The sequence below is a fragment of the Notechis scutatus genome, chromosome 15, assembly GCF_049901735.1.
Source record: "Notechis scutatus isolate UNSWTSFEM ecotype Mainland chromosome 15, rNotScu1.2, whole genome shotgun sequence".
Lineage (NCBI taxonomy): Eukaryota > Metazoa > Chordata > Lepidosauria > Squamata > Elapidae > Notechis > Notechis scutatus.
The window spans coordinates 5,453,615-5,480,865 of NC_142023.1; the positions used below are offsets into that span (position 1 = coordinate 5,453,615).

Sequence of the window (27,251 nt, forward strand, 5' to 3'; positions counted from 1 at the left end):
CTCCTCCTCCTCTCCTCTCCCTCTCTCTTCTCCTTCTCCTCTTCCCCTCTTTTCCTCCTCCTCCTCTCTTCTCCTTTTCTTCCTCCTCCTCTCTTCCTCCTCCTCCCTCTCTCTCACCTTCTCCTTCCTTTCTTCCTCTCTCTCTCCTTCTCCTTCCCTCCTCCTCCTCTCCTCCCCTCTCTCTTCTCCTTCTCCTCTTCCCCTCTTCTCCTCCTCCTCTCTCTCTCCTTTTCTTCTTCTTCTTCCTCCTCCTCTCTTCCTCTCACTCTCCTTCCCTTCTCTTCCTTCCTCCTTCTCCCTCCCTCCTCCTCCTCCTCCTCCTCCTCTCTCCTCCTCCTCTCCTCCTCCTCCTCCCTCTCTCTTCTCCTTCTCCTCTTCCTCTCTTCTCCTCCTCCTCTCTTCTCCTTTTCTTCTTCCTCCTCCTCCTCCTCCTCTCTTCCTCCTCCTCCTCTCTTCCCTCTTACCTTCTCTTTCCTTTCTCTTCCTTCTCTCTCCTTCTCCTTCCCTCCTCCTCCTCCTCTCCTCTCTTTCTCCTTCTCCTCTTCCCCTCTTCTCCTCCTCTCTCTCTCCTTTCTCCTTTTCTTCCTCCTCCTCCTTTCTTCCTCCTCCTTTCTCTCTCACCTCCTTCCCTTCTCTTCCTTCTCTCCTTCCCCCCCACCTTCTCTCCCTTCTCTCTCTCCTTCTCACCTTATCTTCCTAGGATTTGCAAATGTCCTCAAGATTCTGAACAAGGACAGCAGCCGTGAGGAGCTGCTGTATTTCATTCAGCAGTATGGCTCCCATTACATAGCAGAGGGCTTATACGGCTCTGAATTTAGCTGCACCATTCACTTCCCAAGCAAGAAGATACAACAGCAGCTCTGGTTGCAATATCAGAAAGGTAAGCAGCTTGAGAAATTGAGCGGGCACTTTCTTAATCTTTCGCTATACTTGGGTTTTAATTTTGAACTGGACAAATCCAGTTGGAAGACCTGGAACGACTGTGTGCATATTCCAATTTAGCAACATTCCTATGGTCCTCTTTAGACCAGGAAGTCTGTTTCTGGCACAATTGTCCAGAATTGCAACGTTTTCTCCCTGCAGAAGGGAAGAAAGGAACGGAGGGAGGGAAAGAAGGAAGGGAAAGAAGGAAAGAAGAGGAAGAAGGGACAGAGGGAAGGGAGGGAGGGAGGGAAGGAAAGAAGGGAGGGAAAGAAGAGGAACGAGGGAGGGAAGAAAGGGAGGGAGGGCTGGAAGAAAGGGAGGCAGGGAAGGAAGGAGGAGGGAGGATAAGAGAAAAAGGAAGGAAGGAGATAAGAGAAAGAAGGAAGGAAGATATGAAAAACTGAAAAATAGGGGAGGGAGGGAGGGAAGAAAGGAAGGAGATAAGAGAAAGAAGGAAGATATGGAAAATATTCTGAGGAAGGAAGGAAGGAAGGAAGGAAGGAAGGAAGGAAGGAAGGAAGGAAGGAAGGAAGGAAGGAAGGAAGGAAGGAAGGAAGGAAGGAAGACATTACGTTGCATCCCAAACTGTCTGTTTTCCTATTATTGTCTCACAGTGATGCCACTGGATCATGAATATTTATTTTGAATGCCTTGAATCGCCTACTTAGTTGTGAAGTCACATCCCCGCTCCTAGTTAATTAAGATTTATTCACCATTACTTTTCATTGTTGAGTTGGCTTTGTGGCCTTCTGCAGCTTCTTGGCCCATCTTTTAATTCAAGGCCCTCTCAAGTGAGGAGACGGAGAAGCACGTCTTGCTCTAATTTTACCCACCTCTCTTTCCTTTCTCTCAAGTCCATCCCCACACCTCGTTTTCGCCTGCAGGCCCCCTCAGTGCTGTCTCCATTTGCCTGCCTGCCATGCTGTGATCCTTCTCATCCGCTTTCCAGCCCCCTCAAAATTTGCCCGGGGTAATTTGGGCAGGTTTTTTTATATATATTTAGAAATGTGGCGTAATTGAGCTGTCTGGCAAAAGTTCCATTTTTATTGCTTTTGACAATGATGGTCTTTAAAAAAGGTGTATTAATTCACCCCCAGATGCATTGTGGAATGTCATAAATAACCCGGCACATCATTAAAGTGAGCAGTAAACTTTGGGAGTTTGAAGCGATGCCATTAGGATAAAATTCTGGAGGTTCTCAGGTTTGCTGTTGTCAGGAGAGAGAGAAAGAGGGAGGGAGGAAAGAAGGAAAGAAGGAGATAAAAGAAAAAAAGGAAGGAAGATATGGAAAATATTCTGAGGAAGGAAGGAAGGAAGGAAGGAAGGAAGGAAGGAAGGAAGGAAGGAAGGAAGGAAGGAAGGAAGGAAGGAAGGAAGGAAGGAAGGAAATAAAAGAAGGGAGATATGCAAAGTATTCTAAGAAGGAGGGAGGGAGAAGAAGGGAGGGGAGGGAGGAAGGAAGGAAGGACAGCGATAAAAGAAAGAAGGAAGATATGAAAAGATTCTGAGGAAGGAAGGAAGGAAATAAAAGAAGGAAGACATGGAAAATATTTTAAGAAGGAGGGAGGGGGAGGAAGGAAGGAAGGAGATAAGAGGAAGATATGGAAATATTCTAAGATGGAGGGAGGGAGGAAATAAGAGGAAAAGGAAGATAGAAAATATTCTAAGATGGAGGGAGGGAGGAAGGAAGGAGGAGATTAGAGGAAGATAGGGAAAATATTCTGAGAAGGAGTGGGGAGGGAAGAAGGAAGGAAGGAGGGAAAGAAGGAGATAAGAGGAAGAGGAATATATGGAAAATATTCTGAGGGAGGGAGGAAATAAGAGGAATATATGGAAAATATTCTAAGTTGGAGGGAGGGAGAGAGGGAGGGAGGAGATTAGAGGAAGTTATGGAAAATATTCTGAGAAGGAAAAAAGGGAGAGAGGGGAGGGAGGGAGGGAAGGAAAGAGGCAAGAGAAAGAAGGAAGTAAGTTATGGAAAATATTCTGAGAAGGAAGAAAAGAAGACATTAATTACTTTGCTTCCCAAACTGTGTAGTTTCCCACCATGCTGCCACCGGATCGTGATTATTTTGAATTGCTTGAATTGCCTGCTTATGTTGTGAAGTCACATCCCCGGTCCTAGTTAAGGAAGATTTATTCCCCATTACTTTCATCGTTTGCAATTTCTTGGGCCATCCTTTAATTCAAGGCCCTCTCGAATTGAAGACGGAGAGACCTCTGGCCCTCCTCTCCTTTTCTACCCACACCGCAGCGACTGGAAACCCAGCCCCACCACGTTCAAACTGCAGAGAAATTCAGAGATTACATCTATTGTGCCACCCACCTCTCTTGACAGATGGCTTTCCAAGATTCTTTTAAACTCTTCTGTTAAAAATAAAATAAGATGTAATTTTCTCCCTCCCACTTTCCAATGACAACCAGAAACAGCTTTTCGTAGGTTTACCCATTTTTTTCCACCTTTACTTCTGGCCATTGCAGTCATCAGGCACCGCGTCTGCTTTCTCTTCCCATTAACTATTTTCTCTCTATATATATATATAAAAGCGAAATACCACTCAGGCATCATCACAAAATCTCCAGAACCGTAAAGCCTACAAACTTGAAATTTGGCTCGTATGTTCCTCTTGGCTTCTAGGGGCTCACTAAGAAAGAATTTTTCAAGTAGTTTTTTTCGGTAGTTCGATCCTGACCATCTCAAGGTGGACTCAGCCTTCCATCCTTCCAAGGTGGGTAAAATGAGGACCCAGGTAGTTCTTCCCCAAACCCCAAAAACTTTAACCTTAGACTGTCTACTATTGACCTCACCCCTTTCCTAAGAGGTCTGTAGGGGGCGTGCATAAGCGCACCAACGTGCCTACCGTCCCTGTCCTGTTGTTTCTCTTATTCTTCTTTTATTTTTCTTATATGTACCCATTTCATGTATTCACAACTATGTATACACTTATACTTATCTTGTAAACAATTGGCAAATCAAATAAATAAATAAATAAATAAATAAATAAATAAATAAATAGTTGGGGGGTAATAGGCTGACTCCGTAAACCACTTTGAGAGGGCTGTAAAGTACCATAAAGCGGCATATAAGTCTAAGTGCTATTGCTAGCTGAGTTATAAAGTATTATTAAATACAAAGTAAATAGAAAAGCAGTGGGCGGGGGAGAAGGGGAAATCTTGCTTGCAGTCCACAAAAAATAACACATCACAATTGCGGCCTGCTTCCAAATGGCGCATGTGCCACATTTGGGGACATTTCCCCACCCCCACCCCAGCCTGCACACTCAATTCAGGTGTTGCAATTTTTATTTGCTTTTTGTTTTTCTGGCAGCAAATGTATTCCTAGCTTGCTCTCTCTCTCTCTCTCTCTCCCTGCTTGTTGGGGTCTTAAAGCAAAGATGAATGGCCGGTTTTACTCCGGCGGCAAAGCAAGCGGGGTGGGGAGGAAATGCTGAAGGAGGGCTGGCACCCCGTCCTGGCGATTAATCATCTTTGCTGCATAAATTTCCAGGAATAAATATCAAACCGGGAGACAAGGTGAGGTTGGGAAGGAGGCAGCCGGCTCTGAATCATGCATCGCATTTGCTCAGTCTTGGCGTGCAGTTAGTTGTTGGGCTCTCTGTGGAGTTTCCACTGGAGGCTGTTTTGAAAACAAAGGGCCTGGCTCTACACACACACACACACACACCTTTGTACAGGGTCATATTGACATTAATCCTTCATAAGTCCTTCTTTCTTTCCCCTCCCTACTTTTGTTCCTCTCCTCTCCCCCCTCCAGAATCCTTCCCTTCCCTCCTTCTCTTCCTTCCTCCTTTCCCTCCCTCAGAATCCTTCCTTCCCCTCCCTCTTCTTCCTTCCTTCTTTCCCCTCCTGTCCCTCCCTCTCAGAATCCTCCCTTCCTTCCCTCCTCCCCCCTCCCCTCCCTTCATCCTGCCCTCCCTCAGAATCCTTCCTTCCCCTCCCTCTTCTTCCTTCCTTCTTTCCCCTCCTGTCCCTCCCTCTCAGAATCCTCCCTTCCTCTCCCTCCCTCCCTCCCTTCCTTCCTCCCGCCCTCCCTCAGAATCCTTCCTTCCCCTCCCTCAGAATCCTTCCTTCCCCTCCCTCTTCTTCCTTCCTTCTTTCCTCTCCTGTCCCTCCCTCTCAGAATCCTCCTTTCCTCTCCCCTCCCTCCCTTCATTCCTTCCTCCCGCCCTCCCTCAGAATCCTTCCTTCCTCTCCCCATCCTCCTTTCATTCCTTCTTTCCTCCCTCAGAATCCTTTCTTCCCCTCCCTCCCTCCCTTCCCTTCCTTCCTCCTTTCCCTTCCTGCCCCTCCCTCCTTCCCTCCCTCAGAATCCTTCCTTTCCCTCCCTCCTCTCCTCTCCCCCTCCTGCCCCCCTCCCTCAGAATCCTTCCTTCCTCTCCCCCATCCTCCTTTCATTCCTTCCCTCCCTCAGAATCCTTTCTTCCCCTCCCTCCCTCCCTTTCCCTTCCTTCCTCCTTTCCCTTCCTGCCCCTCCCTCCTTCCCTCCCTCAGAATCCTTCCTTCCTCTCCCTCTCTCCTCTCCCCTCCTGCCCCCCCCTCTCTCTCCCTCAGAATCCATCCATCCTTTCTTTCCTAACTGAGGAAGGTGACTGAAGTTGAATAATTCAACGTTGCTTTATGTTGCGTTCGAATTCTGTCACACAACAAAATTCTATATATATTTTTTTAAACACACGCATACACAAATGCACCTAGGAACCCAAGGCATTCGCAGAGAAGATTTTGGGCAGGTGACAAATTGTAACCATCTGGTTAATAATTCACAGGAGGTGTTATTGTCAGAGCAAACAGGGATATTAAGTGCTGTCAGTTTGCTAGGAGGTGAAACCAGGAAGACTTCTAAACAAGAAAGGCGATGATGTTTAGAGAAGACATATGGCGGGGAAAGGGAAAAACCTCAGTTCTCAGTATGTTTGGTGTTGAGCTCGCTTTGTGGCATCACGTTCCTCCCGCATACAGCAAATTGGTGGCCCTTCGGAGGGTTCGCAATATGGCCCTTATCCCTGATGGGAAGTCAAAATCCTTTCTGGGCATTGGGATGCCCACGCTGGCTCTGAATTATCAGCTTCGCTGGCTGTCCGATATCCAGAGAAGAGACTTGGTGGAGCAGTGGTTAGAACGAGAGAGCAACCTAGACCATAAGGCTGTGAGTCAGGATTTGAGGGATAAAAAAATAATGGCCTCCTCATCGTCTTCTCTGTTAAACAGCAAGCCCACCAAAGACAGGTCCCTCAGATCCAAACAGACATCATGTAGGCCTAGTAAGATCTAGTCTAGTGAGAGCCACGATGGCGCCGTGGTTAGAATGCAGTATTGCAGGCGAACTCTGCCAGCTGCCTGCAGTTCGATTCTCACTGGCTCAAGGTTGACTCGAGTTTCCATCTTGCCAAGGTCAGCTAAATGAGGATTGTTGGGGGCAACGTGCTGACTCTGTAAACTGCTTAGAGAGTTGTAAAGCACTGCAAAGTGGTATATAAGTCTAAGTGCTACTGCTATTGCTTTTCCTTTTCTCCTTCCTTCCTTCCTGCCTGCACAGTGGTTAGAATGCAGTATTGCAGGATAATTCTTCCTTCCTTCCTGTGCAGTGGTTAGAATGCAGTATTGCAGGATAATTCTTTCTTCCCTCCTTCCTTCCTGTGCAGTGGTTAGAATGCAGTATTGCAGGATAATTCTTCCGGATAATCCTTCCTTCCTTCCTTCCTTCCTTCCTGTGCAGTGGTTAGAATGCAGTATTGCAGGATAATTCTTCCTTCCCTCCTTCCTTCTCTTCCTTCCTGTGCAGTGGTTAGAATGCAGTATTGCAGGATAATTCTTCCTTCCCTCCTTCCTTCTCTTCCTTCCTGTGCAGTGGTTAGAATGCAGTATTGCAGGATAATTCTTCCTTCCCTCCTTCCTTCCTGTGCAGTGGTTAGAATGCAGTATTGCAGGATAATTCTTCCTTCCCTCCTTCCTTCTCTTCCTTCCTGTGCAGTGGTTAGAATGCAGTATTGCAGGATAATTCTTCCTTCCCTCCTTCCTTCCTGTGCAGTGGTTAGAATGCAGTATTGCAGGATAATTCTTCCGGATAATTCTTCCTTCCTTCCTTCTCTTCCTTCCTGTGCAGTGGTTAGAATGCAGTATTGCAGGATAATTCTTCCGGATAATTCTTCCTTCCTTCCTTCTCTTCCTTCCTGTGCAGTGGTTAGAATGCAATATTGCAGGATAATTCTGCTGACTGCCAGGAGTTCGATCCTGTCCCAAGGTTGACTCAGCCTTCCATCCTTCCGAGGTCGGTAAAATGAGGACCCAGATTGTTGGGGGCAAGAGGCTGACTCTGTAAGCTGCTTAAGATGGTTGTAAAGCACTGCGAAGCGGTATAGAAGTGTAAAGGCTTGCTCCCTTCCTTCTTTCTCTCCTTCCCTTTCCTCCTTCCTTCCTTGTCTTCCTCCTTCCTTTCCCCCTTTTCTCCTCCCTCCCTCCCTTCCCATGGTGGCACAGTGGTTACAATGCAGTATTGCAGGCTAATTCTGCCCGCTGCCAGTAGTTTGATCCTTTAGAGCAGGTCTCCTTCTCCCCACCCCTTTTTTTTGCTTCGCAGAAGTGGGGGTGCGAGAGAATTTATAAGACTAATAAATGCAAGGGGTTAAGTGGATGATTAAAAAGACACCCACCCTGTGTGACAGGTATGTATGCATACCTTTTTGCAAAGTGAGCGGGGAAACAGATGGTCGCTGCAACAGCAATGTGACAATTTGGCTAGCACAACCGGCAGCTCAGCGCTGCATCAGCTGAATGGAGTCTATTTTAAATCCCCTTGAAATAAATCTTACTTCTTTCCTCCCCCCCACCTCAAAAAAAAAAATGAAAAAGAAATTCAGAATAGTACATGAGACAAATACTTATAGGTGCTAGATGGCTTTTTTCTTTTTTGAGCCAAACCGGCAGGAATTACCTGCAACCAACAGCTTGTAAAAGCCAATATTTCTCTCTCTCTCGTGTGTATGTGTGTGTGTGTGTGTGTGTGAAGCATAGCAAACAGTTCCCAACATATTATTTATGAAATGAACAGGTTGGAAGCAGAGCTGCAATTGGAGGAAAACATTCCCACTCCAGTTCATTCCTTCCAATTTCCATCATCTCTAGATATGCCTTTTTGTAAGTAGCCTTGGCAAGCAAGATGCCCCTTCTGGAACACAGGTAGTCTTACAACAGTTTAGATTACAGAGTTGGAAAGGACCTTGTAGGTCATCTAGTCCAACCCCCTGCCCAAGCGGAAGACCCTACACCATTTCTGACAGATGGCAGTCCAGTCTCTTCTTAAAAGCTTCCAGAGATGAAGCTCCCACAACTTCCAAAGGCAAGCTGTTCCATTGAATATAGAATAGCAGAGTTGGAAGGGACCTTGTAGGTCATCTAGTCCAACCCGCTGCCCAAGTGGAATACCCTACATCATTTCTGACAGATGGCAGTCCAGTCTCTTCTTAAAAGCTTCCAGGGATGAAGCTCCCACAACTTCCGAATGTAACTTCTGTTCCATTGGATGATTGTTCTCACGGCCAGAAAATTTCTCCTTAGTTCTAGGTTGCTTCTCTCCTTGATTAGTTTCCATCCAATCCTTCTTGTCCTGTCTTCAGGTGCTTTGGAGAATAGCTTGACTGCCTCTTCTTTGTGGCAGCCCCTGAGAAATTGGAAGACTGCTATCCTGTCTCCCCTGGCCCTTCTCTTCCCTAGACTATCCCGGCCCAGTTCCTGTTAACAGTTCTTCGTCTGTGTTAGCTTCCAGTCCCCTCATCATCCTGGTTGCTCTTCTCTGCACTCTTTCTAGAGTCTCAACATTTTTTTTTATAGTTGCATTGCTTTAAAATCAAACCTAGCAGGAAGGCATCTTGCTGTGTCAAGGAACTTTGCGTCTCCTTGGCAGAAAAATCCGACTTAATATGGCAAGAAGACCCTTCCTCCCTCCGAGAGACACACGTGGATTTTTGCCCGAAAGTAGAAACTCATCAGCGCAGTGCAGTGGTGTGGAATGCAGGATTAAACCTATCATTTGTCACATCTGATTGTTTTTACACCCATTTCTCTCACAATTGGGAAACTGTCAGCTGGAGAAATGACTTTCCCAAACAATATTCCCCCTGCCCACCTTTCCGCCCCTCAAAAAAAGCCAGAAGATAGCGGAGTAAAGATTTGCAAAGAGAAGGGGGGGAGAAAAACACACCTCTAAACAAACATTCTTTGTTACAGACTTTTTAAAAGTTTCCAGTTTCTTTTCTTTTGTTTTTTTCAAACCAAACAAGACCTACTTCACGTCAGACAAGAGGCCTCAGATGGGAGGACATAAAAAAAAACAAAAACGGGAGCTTTAGCATTTTGGAGGCATTTAAAAACAACCACTAGAAGTTGCTTTTGAAGTGGAGTGTTAGTTTCCTGATCCTGTGGGTTGGCTTATAAGGAGTGCAGTTGTGTTTTGTGAAAGGTGCCAAGAGTGGGGAGTGAAGAGAGCTGGCCAGGGTTAATGGGATTTTTTAAAAAAAAAAACATGCACACATATAGGCATTTAGCATTTGTACACATGAATGGAGAAAGAAAGAGTTTGCCCAAAAAAATGAGATGGAAAGGATGGAGAAAAATTCTCTTGTATCCATCCAGCATCTTCTTAAGTTGGGTGTGCAGAACCCAACTTAACTCACACCTCTCGCAGCTGGCTCATTTTCTACTTCAGAAGGGTTTTTCCATTGGCCAGTTGACATCACCGCAAACCGTTTTGCCTGTTGCCTGCAGCTAGAGTGCCAAGTCCAAAGTTGTGTTTGGACGAAGACTGCGTTGCCAGGCAGCTCCTCTTACCAAGAAGTCGTGAATTCTGGTGTGTGTGTGTGTGTGTGTGTGTTAAAAAGAAAAACAAAACACACTCTATGCTTGCAAACAGAAACGTGCAGTCTTTGTTCTAAAACAAACACACGCTAAAAATCGGAGCAACTATCGCCCCAGTTTTGACGTTTATGGCACAAAACGTGTTGGCACCACTATCGGTCAGCCGACCTTGGAAGAATTGATATGGGAAGAGGGAGTGGAGGACAAAGAGATGCGTGTGTGTGTGTGTTTTCCCATCTTAAGGTGTGGAATACCTTCGCAAGTGGTAACTATAAATCTTAATGCAATGATCCCAGCAGTCCAGCACCAACAGCTGACCTTTGGGAGTGACAGCTATGCCAACGGGGCAGGTCAGACCTTCTCGGATGAGGATATTGTAGCCGCCACCTTTGGGGAAATGTAAGATCTCTTTGCGGCTGCTGTCGGCCACAATCAGATCCCCCCGTGAGTCCACACACATGCCGGCGATGCAGCGGAAATCTTCGTTCTCAGAAAAGAAGTGACTGATTTGCCGGCCCAGCTGTCCGTCCGAACCGACGGAGCCAATGGAAAAGCCGCCTTCCAGGTGATGTTCGTGCTGGCGGTTCTCCAGGTTCAGGCCCAGCCCCTGGGTGAAGTAGATGGTCCCTTCGGCGTCGCAAGTGACGAATTTCGGTCGCACGGCGCTGCAGAGGCAGCTGTACTTCACCACCCCGACACCCCGGTCCACCGTGAAGCACCACAGCTTGCCTCCTTCGACGTCAGTCACCACAAACTGACCGGAAGGCAAGGCGGCGATGCCCCACGGCTTGCTCAGCTGGCTTCGGTGGCATGCCACACAGTGCCCATCGAGGGTGTAGACTTTCATCGAGTTGTCGTAGCTGTCGGTGACCCCGATCAGCCCGTGGCAGTTCATGGTGACCGACAAGGGAGTCAGGTTGGGCAAGTCGGCCCCAAGGAAGCTGAGCACGAAACTGTCGATCCCGCTCGGGCTCCGGCGGATTTCCTTCAAAAAACCCTTACGGGTGAAGACTTGGATCCGGAAGTTGCCCCGGTCCGCCACGAGGACCTCTCCTTGCGGGGTGACATGGAGGCTGACGGGCAGGTTGAACGTGCCTGGCGTGTTACCCTTTGAGCCCATTTTCTTGAGGAAGTGGCACTGCTGGATGCTGGAGGTCGCCTCGGGCATCCTTGGTTTTGCAGGCGAAGAGCAATGGGACAACGGGTTGACCTCTTCCGCAGGGAGATCTGCTTCTCTGAAGGACCCCGACGCTTCCGCCGTTGTCTCCATCAAGGTCTCCTCGATGTTGATGCTCCGGGGTTTTTTGACTACTTGTCCTATCTGGAGGGGTCCGATATGACCGACCTTGAGGAGTTCCACCTCTTGCAAGGTCAGCTCTTTGGGAAGGCTGTTCATCAACTCCGGTTCCTCCTCTTCTCCTTCCTCCTCCAGGAGGGCGATGTCTCCCTGTTTGATTTTGGCGAGGAAGTAATCGCAGCGTGAGACGATCTGGACCTCGGCAATGTTGAGGAGGTAAGCTTGTTCCTCCATGATCTGGCTGTTCACCTTCTCCACCTCGGATAGGGAGCCGGTGAAGAACTTCCGCGACCTGGCCAACTCTTCTTGGACCTTGCGCTCTTCTTTGCCGTACTCTTGGAGGACAGCTTTGTACCTGCCTTGGAGGTCCTTCGAAACCCCTTCCAGAGACACTTTCCTCTTCTGAAGGTCCCCCATCAGCTCTCGGAGGCGACCCAGCCTGGCCCCGAAGTCCCTCCTCTTCTCGTCGGCGGCTTCTTTGATGGCCACCACGTTGTGATGTTGCTGGAGATGTTCCGACTCTTTGCAAGGCTCGCACAGCACCAGGCTGCAGCTCCTGCAGAACTGCTTGGGCAGCCTCCGTCCACAGGCTTTGCACATGAGAACGCCGACGGTCTCGCTCAGCCCGGCTGTGTCGATGATCTTCAAGACGGTGAGATTGTCAGTCAGCTGAGCCAGGCTGGTGATCCTGGTGACTTTGCTACAGAAGGGACAACGGATCCCATTGATGTTGCTGGCCAGGAGCTTCTCTGAACACTGTTTGCAGATGGTGTGGCCGCAGTGGAGCAGTTTGGGCCGCAGGTGTTCTTCATTGAAGCACTCCATACAGATGGGGCACTCCAAAACTTCGCGAAGGGCATCCGAGTTGAATTGAGGGGCGGCAGCCATGGTGGTGGAGCCAAGTTGAGATGGGTTGCATCGATTTCCTCAGATCTTTCTGAGCTGTTTCGGGGGGCGGGGGGAGAAAGAGAGAGAGAGAGATAAAATACACGTAGTTCACATTTCAAATGAGGAATCCTTGGTGATCTCTGAGCTTGGTAGTTTCCTTGCAGACGTTTCACGACCCAACTAGGGAACGTCATCAGTGTTTAATGATCAAGGATAATCAACACACTGATGATGTTCCCTAGTTGGGTCATTGAAACATCTGCAAGAAGACAACCAAGCTCAGAAAGCACCAAGGACCCCTCAAAAGAAAAACAGCCAGATCTTATTTATTAAATAGATTTATCTAGCCTCTCATCTCACTTGTAGGAAACTCCGGATTATAAACAGAGTTCAAACACAAGTAAAATCGGAATCTTCTATCCTTAAAAACCATTAGAAACTTGGAGGGTGATAGAAGTCTTCCAATATCTCAAGGGCTGCCCCAAAGAAGAGGGGGTCCACCTATTCTCCAAAGCACCTGAAGGCAGGACAAGAGGCCATGGGTGGAAACTAACCAAGGAGAGAAGCAACCAGGAGACAAGGAGAGTTTTCCTAAGAGTGAGAACAATCAACCAGTGGAACAGCTTGTCTTCAAAAGTTGTGGGTGCTCCATCACTGGAGGTTTTTAAGAGCTTGGACAGCCCTTGTCTGAAATGAAATAAGGTCCCATTTGAGCAGGGAGGTTGGGCTAGAAGACCTCTAAGGTCCCTTCCAATACAGTTATTCTGTTAGTATTCTGTTAACTATACATAAATCTCAACGGGCTGCATGCTGCCTTGGATCGCCAAGCCTGATGGGACTTCCAAATTTTAAAGCCCTTTTGGAAGGCTGGAAGTCTTGAGGTCACCTTGTGTGTGTATGTATGTGTGTGAGGTCATGTGTGTGTGTCTCTGTGTGTGTGTGTGTTAGTGAATTATGTTCGCTTGTTTCTGGCAGTTAGTGGTGAATTTAACAGATGGATCCCAGGCCTGCTGAGTACAAGACCACTACGAAAAAAACATCTCAAGGACATCCAAAAGACGAGTGGTGCATCACACACCTGCTAAAGCAATGAACGTGCAGATTTAAGCACATCAAGGAAAGTTTTGGGGATTTCTTGAACATCCCTCCCGGGAGGAAAACCTGCCTGGCTTCCTCTTCTAATCATTATATTCGAAGCCCCAACCTGCAAACATAGACAGATATTTTAGCACCTGCTTAAAACTCGGAATGACCACCAAGGAGAAGAAGAAAAACGAAGGACAGCTAGATTTTTCTCACGTGCAAAACTCACAATCTTGCGAGAAATGTGCAGTTTGGAGGAAGTTAAGGTCTGAAAACACGCACTTCCCGGAAGAAAAGTTCAAAAATGGAGCAAAGTTGAGATTAAAAAAGTTGAGGGTTGAGATTAAGGCATCTTTCTTTCCTTTATTCCTCCACCCACCCCACTTGTTTTCCTTCATCCAAGGCACCCCAGGGGCCTGTCTGTCCTCCATTACACAGGATGTGTGCGTGCCCCAAATGTAAATGGTTTGGCGTGAGCCAACAGTTGTGCAAGTCATTTTTCTCCCCTACGTGCCCGCACACTGCAGCCAAACATCCCACCCTCCAATCCTGGAAAGATTATCGGGAAGGAATTAAACATTTTATTGAGGGAAGAGCCGGCTTTGCAAGTTACTTGAAAGCAGTGTGGGTTGAGAAGGGCTGTGCGTAGCAATGCTTCAACCCATGTGCCCCACTGAAGTTTGGAGGCCTGTCCCTCAATGGGCAAGATGGCTACGTCCACAAGGACAAAAGCCAGGATGATGGATGGTCAACTTGAATTGGAAAAGAGCTTTGAGGAATGCTTGCTGCTCTCTGAGCTGGTTTGTTTTTCTTGCAGACGTTTCACTGCCCAACTAGGTAACCTCATCAGTGCCACAAAGGAAGAGAGAACAAACTGCACTCTCTTCAAACATTGATGATTGTTACCTAGTTGGGTCATGAAATGTCTGCAAGAAAACAACCCAGCTTGGAAAGCACAAAGGAGACACCAGTCTTTCCTCCTCCTCTTCCATTCCACACAACCCACTCTCTTCTCTGGCACTGATGATGTTACCTAGTTGGGTCATGAAACGCCTGCAAGAAAACCACTGAGCCCAGAGAGCAACAAGAACCCCCCCCCTCATTTCAACCCTCAGCTACAAACATTCTCCTTTATTGAAGAGAGTCTTGGCAAACATTATCCAAAATTGAGTGTTTTTCCCCCCCTAAATACCGTGCCACTATTTTTTTTGGAGATCAGAGTGATTTCTGAGGTCTGAGATTCCAACTTGCTTCCCAGGAGGCCTGCAGAGACCTTCAACCCTGGGCAAACTCACCCTGGATGCTGGTGGGACCCACCACCCAAAGATCTGCATGGATTAAAAAAGATCCATCCAATCTAGCAGGATGAGGAAAGGTTTCGGGGGGGCAGATAAAAGACCATGGTGTTCAAAAAACATGGCCAGTGCAGTGTCCTAGAGGTGGAGTTCTTGCCTCCCAATCAGGAGGCTGTGAGTTCGATCCTAGCTAATTATTTGGAATAGACTCTCCTGCTCGAGCAGGGGGTTGGACTAGATGACCTCCAAGGTCCCTTCCAACTCTGTTATTCTATGGCACCAAATAAACGCATGGCATTAATCCAGGATTCAATCCCCCAGCCCCTTGGAAAAGGGAGGGGGAAGGGTGTATGACTTTGCATTATCAAAGGGGGGGGGTTGGGAGTCGTGTGGCATCCTCCAAGCGCCCGAGGATGGGGTTGCCTTTGAAATATTTTGCTGGGGGGTGGAGGAGAGGAAGACAGATGCATTTTGGGTTCGTTATCGGGGGCGCATTGGGCCATCCGCCCGATGTTTGCAAGTGATCGGGGCTGGAGTCAAGGAAGGGTCGCTTTGCCAGCCTGGGAAAGGGGGTGGGGGCTTTGCAAGATCAGATTCCTGGAGTGGCGGGGGTGGGTGGGTTAAGAAGCCCACCTATCTAGCCCACCATCCCAAGTTTTGCAGGGGGGGGGAGAGAGAGAGGGAGGGAGGGAGAGAGAAAGAGGGAGAGAGAAAGGGAGGAGAGAGAGGAGAGGGGGAGAGAGAGAGAAAGGGGGAAGGGAGGGAGGGAGAGAGAAAAGGAGGAGAGAGGAGAGGGAGGGAAAGAGAGAGACAGAGATGGGGGAGAGAGGGAGGGAGAGAGAGAGAAAAGGGAGGGAGACACAGAGAGAGAAGGGGGAGGGGAAAAAAACCCTTTCCAACCACTGTAGTCCTTTGCAAAGGAATTTTTGGAGCAGCCATGGACTGATTTTGAGTGGGGTGGGTGGGAAAAAGCCCTCCCAGGAGGCGATCGCGGGGGATCAGGACGCTCTCCGTGGTTTTTTTTGGAGGGGGATTGCATGAGGTCACCCACTTCCTTCCCGCTGCCCCATTTCCTCCCCCTCCGGCAAAGCAGAGCCCCTCCCTACCTGCCCGTTTTCCTCTCTCTCGTAGCCGCACCAACCTTTTGTCGTGGTTTTTTTTCCCCACCCCTTTCTCTTCCGTGCTCCACGCCTGCGCAGAAAGGGAGGCTGCTACACTCCCCCCTCCTCACCTCCCCCCCAATCTGTTCCCTCCCACCCCGGCAACGTCGCCTCTCGCCAGGCATGATGGGAGTCGTGATGCTTTTTTTTTACCTTGGGGAAACGCCGCCCAGGACTGAGTCCCTCCTGGATGCCCGGAGGCGAGAGGGAAGGAGGGAGGAAAGTGGTTTCGCTTTTCCTTTGTTTGTTTGTTTGTTTACGCGAAATGAATTCCGATCTTTCGGGCGTTGCATGCACGGATTTAAATTCGTCTAAATAAAGGAACAAATTAAGTGTTGCACCTTATGCTTCTTGATGAATGTCTCTCTTCTTTTATGTACACTGAGAGCATTTGCACCAAGACAAATTCCTTGTGTGTGCAATCACACTTGGTCAATAAAGAATTCTATTCTATTCTATTCTAATCCATATTCTGTTCTATTTTTTCTATTCTATTCTATTCTATTCTCATTCTATTCTATTCTATTCTATTCTGTTCTATTCTATTCTATTCTATTCTATTCTATTCTCACTCCAATATTTCTATTCTGTTCTGTTCTATTCTTATTAGATTCTATTCTATTCTATTCTATTCTATTCTATTCTATTCTATTCTATTCTATTCTTATTAGATTCTATTCTATTCTATTCTATTCTATTCTATTCCTAGATTCTATTCTATTCTATTCTATTCTATTCCTAGATTCTATTCTTATTAGATTCTATTCTATTCTATTCCTAGATTCTATTCTATTCCCAGATTCTATTCCTATATTCTTATTAGATTAGATTCTATTCTATTCTATTCCTAGATTCTATTCTATTCTGTTCTATTCTATTCTATTCTATTCTATTCTATTCTATTCTATTCTATTCTATTCTATTCTATAGTCTCCTGGTGATTAGCTCAATATCACCCAGCTGGCTTTCATGCCTAAGGAAGGACTAGAACTCAGGATTTGATTTCTTGTTGTGCCCTATGACTATCATTAAGTGTTGTACCTGATGATCCTTGATGAATGTATCTTTTCTTTTATGTACATTGAGAGCATTTGCACCAAAGACAAATTCCTTGTGTGTCCAATCACACTTGGCAAATAAAGAATTCTATTCTAAGCAGAAACACACTTTTTGGGGAGTCCAGACACAACTTGGAATTTGGTCCTTCTGTATTCCGTGTGGGATAACAGAATTTAGAATTTTTTTAAAAAAGAATTCTTTATTGGCCAAGTGTGATTGGACACACAAGGAATTTGTCTTGGTGCAAATGATCTCAGTATACATAAAAGAAAAGATATATTCGTCAAGAGTCAAGAATCATCAGGTACAACACTTAATGATAGTCATAGGGTACAATAGAATAGAGTAGAGTAGAGTAGAGTAGAGTAGAGTAGAGTAGAGTAGAGTAGAATAGGAGGAGGAGGAAGAGGAAGAGGAGGAGGGGGGAGGAAGAGGAAGGAGGAGGACTGTGGGGTCCTTGGTGCTCTCTTTTCTTGCAGACATTTCATTACCCAACTAGAGAACATCATCAGCACTAGAAGCTTCACCGAAACCGTGGCCGCGTGGCCATGTGGGTGGTCTCAGTTACCATGGTGATAGGCACATTCTTAGAAGACTTGAAGTTCCAGGTTGAGCACAAGTTTTCCTGGAGAAATCTATCTATGTGGCTGCCAAGAGCTGACACTGATTTGATAATAAAAGAAAATAAGAATTTAGTTGCAACTGTTTTCTCCATGCTAAAAAGCTGAAAGCATAAATTGGAGGGTGCATATTTTATTTCTCCAAGCCTGTTACTTAGTGTTACTTTGAATGTTAATGTTACTTAATAAATTACCTTTTTATGGCTACATTTTATGGCTACAGCTATTTCCCACTACAGTTTATCTACCGCTTAATGATGTCTGATCTGATACAATGTTTTAACGCATGCCTTTTCCCATCACTTTAACCTATCCTTGTGTGTTGCCCCTCTTTGAATGTTATTTGAAATGGCCATGTAGACATGTTTGGAATAAATAAAGCAATGCATGGACACTTTGCAAAAGTTGAAAGTGAAAATTAAAACTTTGCAAAAGTTGAATGACACGGCTGAACTAAAAGCAGCAAATATCGTTTTACTGTAGAAGTCTTTGCCATCAAATTAAGCACATCAGTGTCTTGCTTGCAACATTGCTTAGTCCTTATGCCCTGTTATGTAGTGTGTTATCCCAGAATAGCAGAGTTGGAAGGGACCTTGGAGGTCTTCTAGTCCAACCCCCTGCTTAGGCAGGAAACGCTACACCACTTCAGACAAATGGTTATCCAACATCTTTTTAAAAACTTCCAGTGTTGGAGCATTCACAACTTCTGGAGGCAAGTTGTTCACAATGATTAATTGTTGTGATTGTCAGGAAATTTCTCCTTAGTTATAAGTTGCTTCTCTTCTTGGTTAGTTTCCACCCATTGCTTCTTGTCCTGCCTTTGGGTGCTTTGGAGAATAGCTCGACTCCCTCTTCTTTGTGGCAGCCCCTCAAATATAGGAAGACTGCTATCATGTCACCCCAGTCCTTCTTTTCATTAAAACTAGACATACCCAATTCCAGCAACCATTCTTTAAATGTTTTAGCCTCCAGTCCCCAAATCATCTTTGTTGCTCTTCTGTGCACTCATTCCAGAGTCTCAACATCTTTTTTTTGTATTGTGGTGATCAAAATTGGACACAGTGATCCAAGTGTGGTCTTAACCAAGTCAGGTAAATACACTTGAAAGTCCAGAAAGAGGGCTGTGAAAATATCTACAGACCTCTCACATCCTGGACATAAACTTCTTCCCTCAAGACTGTCATGCATGCCAAAACAACTAGACACAAGGAAAGTTTTCCTCCATCACTCTGCTAAAAAACTAATTCCCCCCACACTGTCTAACTACCAAGAAGGGCTACCAAGTACTATTATCCTTCTCATCTTTTCTATTACCTCTTCCTCGCCTTCTTATGACTATAACTTTATTTATTTATTTATTTGATTTGTCAATCGCTTACAAGATAATAGGTATAAGTCTATACATAGTTGTGAATACATGAAATGGGTACATATAAGAAAAATAAAAGAAACAATAGGACAGGGACAGGCACGTTGGTGCACTTATTCACGCCCCCTACAGACCTCTTAGGAAAGGGGTGAGGTCAATAGTAGACAGTCTAAGGTTAAAGTTTTTGGGGTTTGGGGAAGAAACCCCAGAGTCAGGTAGAGGATTCCAGATATTGACCACTCTGTTGCTGAAGTCGTATTTCCTGCAATCAAGTTTGATGTGGTTTACCTTGAGTTTGTATCTATTGTGTGCTCTTGTGTTGTTATGGTTGAAGCTGAAGTATTCATTGACTGGTAGGACATTGCAATGCATGATTTTATATTTAGATCAGACCGAAGACAGCGTAGTCCAAGATTTTCTAGGTCTAGAATTTCAAGAATTTCATTGCTTGTATCTTAGAATTTGTATTGTTTTATTTAGTAACCTAGTATGATTTATGTTGGTTGCTCATTTAGTAACCCGTGACTATCACTGATTTAAGATGAATGCATTGTATGATTATAATCAGGATTTATCACGTGTTGTTTGTATGTACACTGAGAGCTTCTGAAACCAGAGACAAATTCCTTCTGTGTCCAATCACACTTGGCCAATGAAGAATTCTAATAATTCTAATTCATCAACAACACAGGTATTCACAATACCTGGTGGTTCCTATTCCTCCAGAGGGCAGAGCCAAAAATATAATCTGGCCTTTGGGTTGTACATGGACGAAGGGATATATCCTGCAAGGAAGACGTGATAAGCTTCCTTAACATAAACAGAGTTGAAAGGGACCTTGTAGGTCATCTAATCCAACCCCCTGCCCAAGTAGGAGACCCTACACCATTTCTGACAGATGGCAGTCCAGTCTCTTCTTGAAAGCTTCCAGGGATGAAGTTCCCACAACTTCTGAAGGCAATTCCAATGTTCCATTGGTTGATTGTCTGAAAAATTTCTCATTTCCAGGTTGAATCTCTTCCTTGATCATCACTGGAGGCTTTCAAGAAGAGATCGAACTGCCATTTGCCAGAAGTGGTGTAAGATTTTCCTGCTTGGGCAGGGGGTTGGACTAGATGACCTACAAGGTCCCTTCCATCTCTGTTAATCTGAAGGGGGGGAAAGCTTTCTAGAACTTTGCAAACTATCAATTCCCTTATTTTCTTTCCCATGCTTTTTGTTTCTGGCGTTGTTGCTTTGAAAATCCATTGGAGGGCAGCGTAGCTCCACTGAAACCACCTTCAAGCCCTTACAAAATGGTTTCCTTTCTTCCGGGCTGAAAAGAAGGAGACAATTTACTTCCAGATGTTTCGGGGTTAGGTTTTTATTTAATATATATATATTCATTTACCATATCTGTACCGAAGTCCTTTCACCCTTTAGAGGGGTGGGATGGGTGTTATTATCCACATCTGCCTATTGAATAATCATTTAGCCCAACAAGTATATGTATTGAATAAATGATTATTGAATAATCATTTAGCCCAATAAGTATATGTATACACTTATAGTTATTGTCTTGTAAACAATTGGCAAATCAAATAAATAACTGCTAAAGGCTGAAGACAAACCATCCCATTGATTAATTGTTGTCACTGTCAGGAAATTTCTAGGTTGCTTCTCTCCTTGATGAGTTTCCATCCATTGCTTCTTGTCCTGCCCTCAGATGCTTTGGAGAATAGCTTGACTCCCTCTTCTTTGGGGCAGCCCCTGAGATGCATTCTCCTCACCTGCCACACACACCCATTTTCTGCAACGCTTTGCTGCTCCGCCTCCTCCTCCGTGGTGTGAGATGTCCTCTTTTGTTCTCCTTCTCTTTGGATTCTCAGCCTTGGCCACCAAGGTGAATCAACAAACCTTCTCTTGGTCTCTACCCATCATTCTGCGCCGCCAGATTGTTTTTTTAAATACATGGAAGGTGCTTTAGTTAAACTTATCTGGGATCGCTTACAAGCCCACAAAGACATGCCTTAGAAATAACAGATAACAGATAATCAGAATTGGAAGGGATCTTGTAGGTCATCTAGTCCAACCCCCCCGCCCCGCCGCCCAAGTGGGAGACCCCACACCATTTCTGACCAATGACAGTCCAGTCTCTTCTTGCAAGTCTCAAGTGATGGTGCTCCCACAACTTCCGAGGGCAACTTCTGTTCCATGGGTTGATTGTTCTCACTGTCAGAAAGTTTCTCCTTATTTCCAGGTTGAATCTCTCCTTGTTCAGTTTCCATCTATTATTCCTGGTCTGCCTTCAGGTGCCTTGGAAAACAGCCTGACCCCCCTCCTCTCTGTGGCAGCCCCTCAAATACTGGAAGACCTATATCATGTCTCCCCTGGTTCTTCTCTTCCCCAGACTAGCCATGCCCACTTCCTGCAACCGTTCATCATATGTTTTAGCCTCCAGTCCCCTAGCCATCCTGGTTGCTCTTCTCTGTACTTTTTCTAGAGTCTCAACATCTTTTTTATAATGTGATGACCAAAACTGGATGCAGTACTCTAGGTGTGGTCTTACTAAGGCTTTGTAGAGCGATATTAGTACCTCCCTTGATGTCGATTGTCTCCCTCTGTTACTGCAACTTAGAATTGCATTAGCTTTTTTGGCAGCGACTGCACACTGCTGGCTCATATTTAACTGGTTGTCCACTAAGACTCCAAGATCCTTCTCACAGTTCCTGCTATTGAGCCTGGTTTCACCCAGTCTATATGTGTACTTTTGGTTTTTCTTGCCTAAGTGTAGGACTTTACTTTTCTCTACATTGAATTTCATTTTGTTAGATAAGGCCCAGTGTTCTAGTCTGTCAAGATCCATCTGGATCTTGAGTCTATCTTCTTGGGTATTAGCTATTCCTGCCAGCTTAATATCATCTGCAAATTTGGTAAGTTTCCCTTCTATTCCTTCATCTAAGTTGTTAATGAAGATATAGAAGAGTACTGGGCCTAAGACAGAACCTTGTGGCACCCCACTGCTTACTAAATAAAAGAGAGGTCTACATTTGGGGTTCCAGATAGGCCCAACTGTCCAGAACATACAAAACCAAAAGGCAATGAAAGATGCACCTTAGGAAAGATGATATGAAACCAAGTAAAGGTTGTGTGTTTGGGACCTAGGAAGGATCTTGCAGTTTATCTGGGTCAACTTCCTGCCCAGAACAAGAGAACAATTTCTGCAGCATCCCTACGTCAAACTGCAAAGGAATATTTTATCTATAGAATAACAGAGTTGGAGGTCTTTTAGTCCATCTTATTAAGTGGTACATTGATTTAAGGCATCAAACTTCCATGCAGCCAGAAATGACCCTTTCTTTCTTCTATTCTCTCTCCTTCCCTGCCTGTTTTGTTTCCCAACCAGAAACGACCGAACTTGGAAACAAGAAAGAGCTCAAATCCATGCCTTTCATCACTTACCTCTCTGGCCTGCTGACAGCCCAGATGCTGTCCGATGATCAGGTGGTTTCTGGCGTGGAGATCCACTGTGAAGAGAAGGGCCGCTGCCCTTCAACTTGCCATCTCTGCCACTGGGCAGGCAAGGAGCAGCTGAGTCCCACCCCGGTCCTTCTGGAGATCAACCACATCATCCCGTTATATATGCTCATCCAGGACAACGAGACCCGGGAGGTGAGAAGGGACTGAACAGAAGCTGAGCAGACAACCGTAATAGATCATGGATGGATGGATGCTAAATATGTGTATGGAAGGAGGGATGCACAAGAGAGAGAGAGAGAGAGAGAAAGTTGGATAGATAGATGACAGGTAGATAAGATAGATGATAGAGGTAGATGGAAGGAAGGAGGGATGCATGAGAGAGGTGGATGGATGGATGATAGAGATAAAGATGAGTTGGATAGATAGATGACAGGTAGATAAGATAGATGATAGAGGTAGATGGAAGGAAGGAGGGATGCATGAGAGAGAGGTGGATGGATGGATGATAGAGATAAAGTTGAGTTGGATAGATAGATGACAGGTAGATAAGATAGATGATAGAGGTAGATGGAAGGAAGGAGGGATACATGAGAGAGGTGGATGGATGGATGATAGAGATAAAGATGAGTTGGATAGATAGATGACAGGTAGATAAGATAGATGATAGAGGTAGATGGAAGGAAGGAGGGATACATGAGAGAGGTGGATGGATGGATGATAGAGATAAAGATGAGTTGGATAGATAGATGACAGGTAGATAAGATAGATGATAGAGGTAGATGGAAGGAAGGAGGGATGCATGAGAGAGAGGTGGATGGATGGATGATAGAGATAAAGATGAGTTGGATAGATAGATGACAGGTAGATAAGATAGATGATAGAGGTAGATGGAAGGAAGGAGGGATGCATGAGAGAGAGGTGGATGGATGGATGATAGAGATAAAGATGAGTTGGATAGATAGATGATTGGTAGATAAAAGAGGATATAGAGTTAGTTAGATGGAAGGAAGGAAGGAAGGAAAGAAGGAGGGAGGGGGAAGGAGGGAGGCAAAAGAGAGAGAAGAGAGAGTTGGGTAGATAGATGACAGGTAGATAAGATAGATGATAGAGGTAGATGGAAGGAAGGAAGGAGGGATGCATGAGAGAGAGGTGGATGGATAGATGATAGAGATAAAGATGAGTTGGATAGATAGATGACAGGTAGATAAGATAGATGATAGAGGTAGATGGAAGGAAGGAAAGAAGGAGGGAGGGGGAAGGAGGGAGGCAAAAGAGAGAGAAGAGAGAGTTAGATGAATTGATTATAGAGATAGATCGATAGGTAGGTAGATAGACAATGGGTGGGTGGGTGGATGGGATGGATGGATGGATGGATGGGTGGGTGCATGGATGGATGGATGTGGAAGGAGGGAGGGAGGGATGCACAAGAGAAGTGGATAGATAGATGACAGGTAGATAAGATAGATGGAAGGAGGGAGGGAGGGATGCATGAGAGAGAGGTGGATGGATGGATGATAGAGCTAGAGATGAGTTGGATAGATAGATTATAGGTATATAAGAGGGATAGAGTTAGATAGAAGGAGGGGGAAAGAAGGAGGGAAGGGGAAAGAGGGAGGCATGAGAGAGAGGTGGATGGATTATAGAGATGATAGATAGATAGATAGATAGATAGATAGATAGATAGATAGATAGATAGATAGATAGATAGATGATAGTTAGATGTGTATGGAAGGAGGGAGAGAGGGATCCATGAGAGGTGGATAGATAGATGACAGGTAGATAAAATAGATGTAGATGGAGGGAAGGAGGGAGGAGGGAGGGATACATGAGAGAGGTGGATGGGTGGATGATAGAGGTAGAAATGAGTTGGATAGATAGATGATAGGTAGATAAGAGAGGATAGAGTTAGTTAGATGGAAGGAAGGAAGGAAAGAAGGAGGGAGGGGGGAGCCATGAGAGAGAGAGAGGTGGATGGATGGATTATAGTGGTAGAAAGAGACATGAATGGAAGGATGGAGGGAGGGATGCACGAGAGAGGGAGAGAGATGGGTGGGTGGATGGATGGAGACAGAGATAGAGACAGAGACAATTCTAGAGGTCAAGAAACTATATCAAGGTGCCCACATTAGTCTTGAAAGTATCTTGATGATGCCCTGGGCTTATGTGACTTCCTTCCTCTTCTGAGCGAAGCTCATCCTTGACTTATTTATTTGTTTTCTTTCTGTAAGAAAGTCAATTACTCTTCAAGCAAACAAGTGGGATGTTTAGTTTATAACTCATTTGTTTGCGGGTGTGAAGTAAAATGGGAACACGTAACTAACTAGATGTTTGCCGCTTAGTCAGCTCACAGGACCTATTTTTAGGGGTACAAAAATGGCACTGGAACTGCCCTCGTGGTGTTTTAATAAGCAAGTTTCCACCTCAATTCATCTTCCCTCTCCCTGCAATGAAAGCCTCGCTCTTAGCTCGGTGAAAGAGGCCACATGTTTGGCCTCCTATGAACGTGTTTTGTTTGGAAAGTTTGGCTTCCTCCCCCTGCTTTCTCCCGTTTTGTGTTTTCTCCCCCTGCTTTAAAAGAAAGTTCTCCTTGACTGTAGTAGTTCTCTCACATCTGCCCTTTAATAGCAACCTTTCATCTGCTGGGTGAGAAGAAACCCTATGACGATAGAGGAAGTCAGGGATAATTCATAACAAGCATCCTGGGCCTCTACATGGAAAGTGGAGGAGGGGAGGAGGAGGGGGGGAAGAAGAAGAAGAAGAAGAAGAAGAAGAGAAGAAGAAGAAGAAAGAAGAAGAAGAAGAAGAAGAAGAAGAAGAAGAAGAAGAAGAAGAAGAAGAAGAAGAAGAAGAAGAAGAAGAAAAGAGAAAGAAGGAAGAAGGAAGAAAGAAGAACAAAAGAAAAAGAGGAGGAGGAGGAGGAGGAGGAAGTGGTTGAGAAAGAAGAAGAAGTAGTATTAGTAGTGGTGGTGGTGGTGGTTGAGGAAGAGAAGAAGGGGGAAGAAGAAGAGGAGGAGAAAAGAGGAAGAAGAAGAAGAGGAAGAAGGAGGAGGAGGAGGAAGTGGTTGGGGAGGAGGAGGAGGAGAAAAGAGGAGGAGGAGGAGGAGGAAGAAGTAGAAGTAGTAGTGGTGGTGGTTGAAGAGAAGGAGGAGGAGGAGGAAGAAGAGGAAGAGGAAGAAAAAGAAGAGCAGAAGGAGGAAGCGGTTGAGGAGGAGGAGGAGAAGGAGAAAAGAAAAAGAGGAGGAGGAGGAGAAAAGAAGAGAACGACGAGGAAGAAGAAGAAGAAGAGGGAGGAGGAGGAGGAGGAGGAAAAGGTGGTGATTGAGAAGGAGGAGGAAAAGGAGAAAAGAGAAGGAAGAAGAAGAGAAAGGAAGAGAAGGAGAAAGAGGATTAAACTGATTATAGAAACATCTTCCCCACTCTGCTATACTTGGAGAGCTCTAAATAACCTGTCCAAGAAGAGTGATGTCAACAGGACGTAAATGTTTCTCTGGGCTTCCCAGTTCTGCCTTGTCTTCCCCTGCTTTGTATCCATAACACTCACTCAAGCATAAACTGTCCAGCTTGGCTGCCTTCTCTCCTTGTGAGCTCTTCTGGGACAGCGTTGAAACACCCAGAAGTCGAACTTCAGGACCCCCACAGCTGGATGAAAGGAGGGGTGTGTGAACCTTAGAAACGGGGCAAAGCCTCCTTTGAGCCAGCAACTCTAGACAAACAACATCTCCGCTTTGCTGTGAAGTCAGCATTAATACCTACAAAAACTCACCAGTATTCACTTCGCGAGGAGAAAATAATCTTAGCCCTCTGTGGTACTTCAGAAAGCCGTTTCTCTTGCGTCTATGAAATCCCTGGAACCCCTCCTCCACCACCACTATTTTTGGTTTTAAATTACACATTTGTGATTTATGATGTTTATGTGAAGCTTGCCTCACGCTTCTTTACATCAACTTCTCCGGATCCATATTCCCGATTTGTCATCAACGTTCTCACAACATCTTGTCCCTTTAGGAGTTTGCAAATAACACCAATGCTGTTCTGAAACGCATGAGGGGCCCTTGGGGCTCTCTGAACTTGGCTGTTTTCTTGCAGATGTTTCATTACCCAACTAGGTAACATCATCAGTGCTAGAAGGGGGTGAGCGCTTGTGGAGAGGAGGAGGAGAACACAGTAACAGAGTTGAATGGGACCTTGCAGGTCATCTAGTCAACCCCCTCCCCACCCAAGCAGGAGACACTACACCATTTCTGACAGGTGGCAGTCCAGTCTCTTCTTGAAAGCTTCCAGCAATGAAGCTCCCACAACTTCTGAAGGCAACTTCTGTTCCATGGGTTGATTGTTCTCACTGTCAGAAAATTTATTCTTGTTTCCATGATGAATCTCTCCTTGTTCAGTGTCCATCCATTATTCCTTGTTTGGCCTTCAATGGTGCCTTGGAAAATAGCTTGACCCCTTCCTCTCTGGGACAGTCCCTCAAATATTGGAAGACTGCTCTCCTGTCTCCCCTGGTCCTTCTCTTCACTAAACTAGCCAGGTCCAGTTCCTGCAACCGTTCATTGTATGTTTTAGTCTCCAGTCCCCTAATCATCCTGGTTGCTCTTCTCTGCTCTCTTTCTAGAGTCTCAACATATTTTTTATAGTGTGGTGATCAAAACTGGAGGAGGAGGAGGAGGAGGAGGAGGAGGAGGAGGAGGAGGAGGAGGACTGTGGGATCCTTAGTGCTGTCTGAGTGTGCTTGTTTTCTCGCAGACGTTGCACTGGAATTCTAGTCTGCTTTGAAAGAATCCCTAAAAAATAGGAAAAAACACTGGATGTTTTTTTCTGCACAACTCTGAGAAATGTGTCTATAACTAAACTGCAGCTTTGGAGTCTTGACATGATGTACGATTGACTTACCCTCACTGTTGGGCGTCATCATTTCCTTTGCTCCAGTAGCTTTTCAAGGCCAGTGGGGGTGATAAGGTTAGGACTCCAAAGCCCACTTAGGAGAATGGGCAAACTGAGGTTTAGTGACCCCCAAACAAACGTTGGCAAACCAACAGTTTACGCGAACTGTCTCTCTCGTCTAAAATAAGGAGGCCCACCTATGATCTTAACTGTATCAGTTTTGCCTCTGATGAAAGAAACAGGGTTCTACTGTGTATGGGATACTTGGCTTGGAAAGTCCGAGCCAAAAAAAAAATAAGTATGGGAAAGGCTCTAAGAATAACAACAACCTGATGAAGACAGAGG

General features: G+C 45.6%; 2 protein-coding genes across 5 annotated transcripts in view; one reads left to right on the plus strand and one right to left on the minus strand.

The window, feature by feature from the left end:
- ASTN2 (astrotactin 2) overlaps positions 1-27,251 on the plus strand; it is a 319,108-nt gene that overhangs the window by 236,645 nt on the left and 55,212 nt on the right. For all 3 annotated transcript variants that reach the window (XM_087943907.1, XM_087943906.1, XM_087943905.1), the window contains exons 16-17: positions 701-880; positions 21,952-22,217. In XM_087943907.1, the coding sequence (XP_087800033.1) occupies positions 701-880; positions 21,952-22,217 (446 nt within the window). The remainder of the gene's footprint in view (positions 1-700; positions 881-21,951; positions 22,218-27,251) is intronic.
- Positions 9,159-15,573, minus strand: TRIM32 (tripartite motif containing 32). 2 transcript variants are annotated; one of them, XM_087943910.1, is made up of 2 exons: positions 15,500-15,573; positions 9,159-12,034 (listed from the first exon to the last, which is right to left on the minus strand). In XM_087943910.1, the coding sequence occupies exon 2, from the start codon at positions 11,978-11,980 to the stop codon at positions 10,034-10,036; it is 1,947 nt and encodes a 648-aa protein (XP_087800036.1). In that variant the 5' UTR covers positions 11,981-12,034; positions 15,500-15,573; the 3' UTR covers positions 9,159-10,033. The 2 variants fall into 2 exon arrangements, with proteins under 2 accessions (XP_087800036.1, XP_087800035.1); XM_087943909.1 differs by having other exon boundaries at positions 15,465-15,565.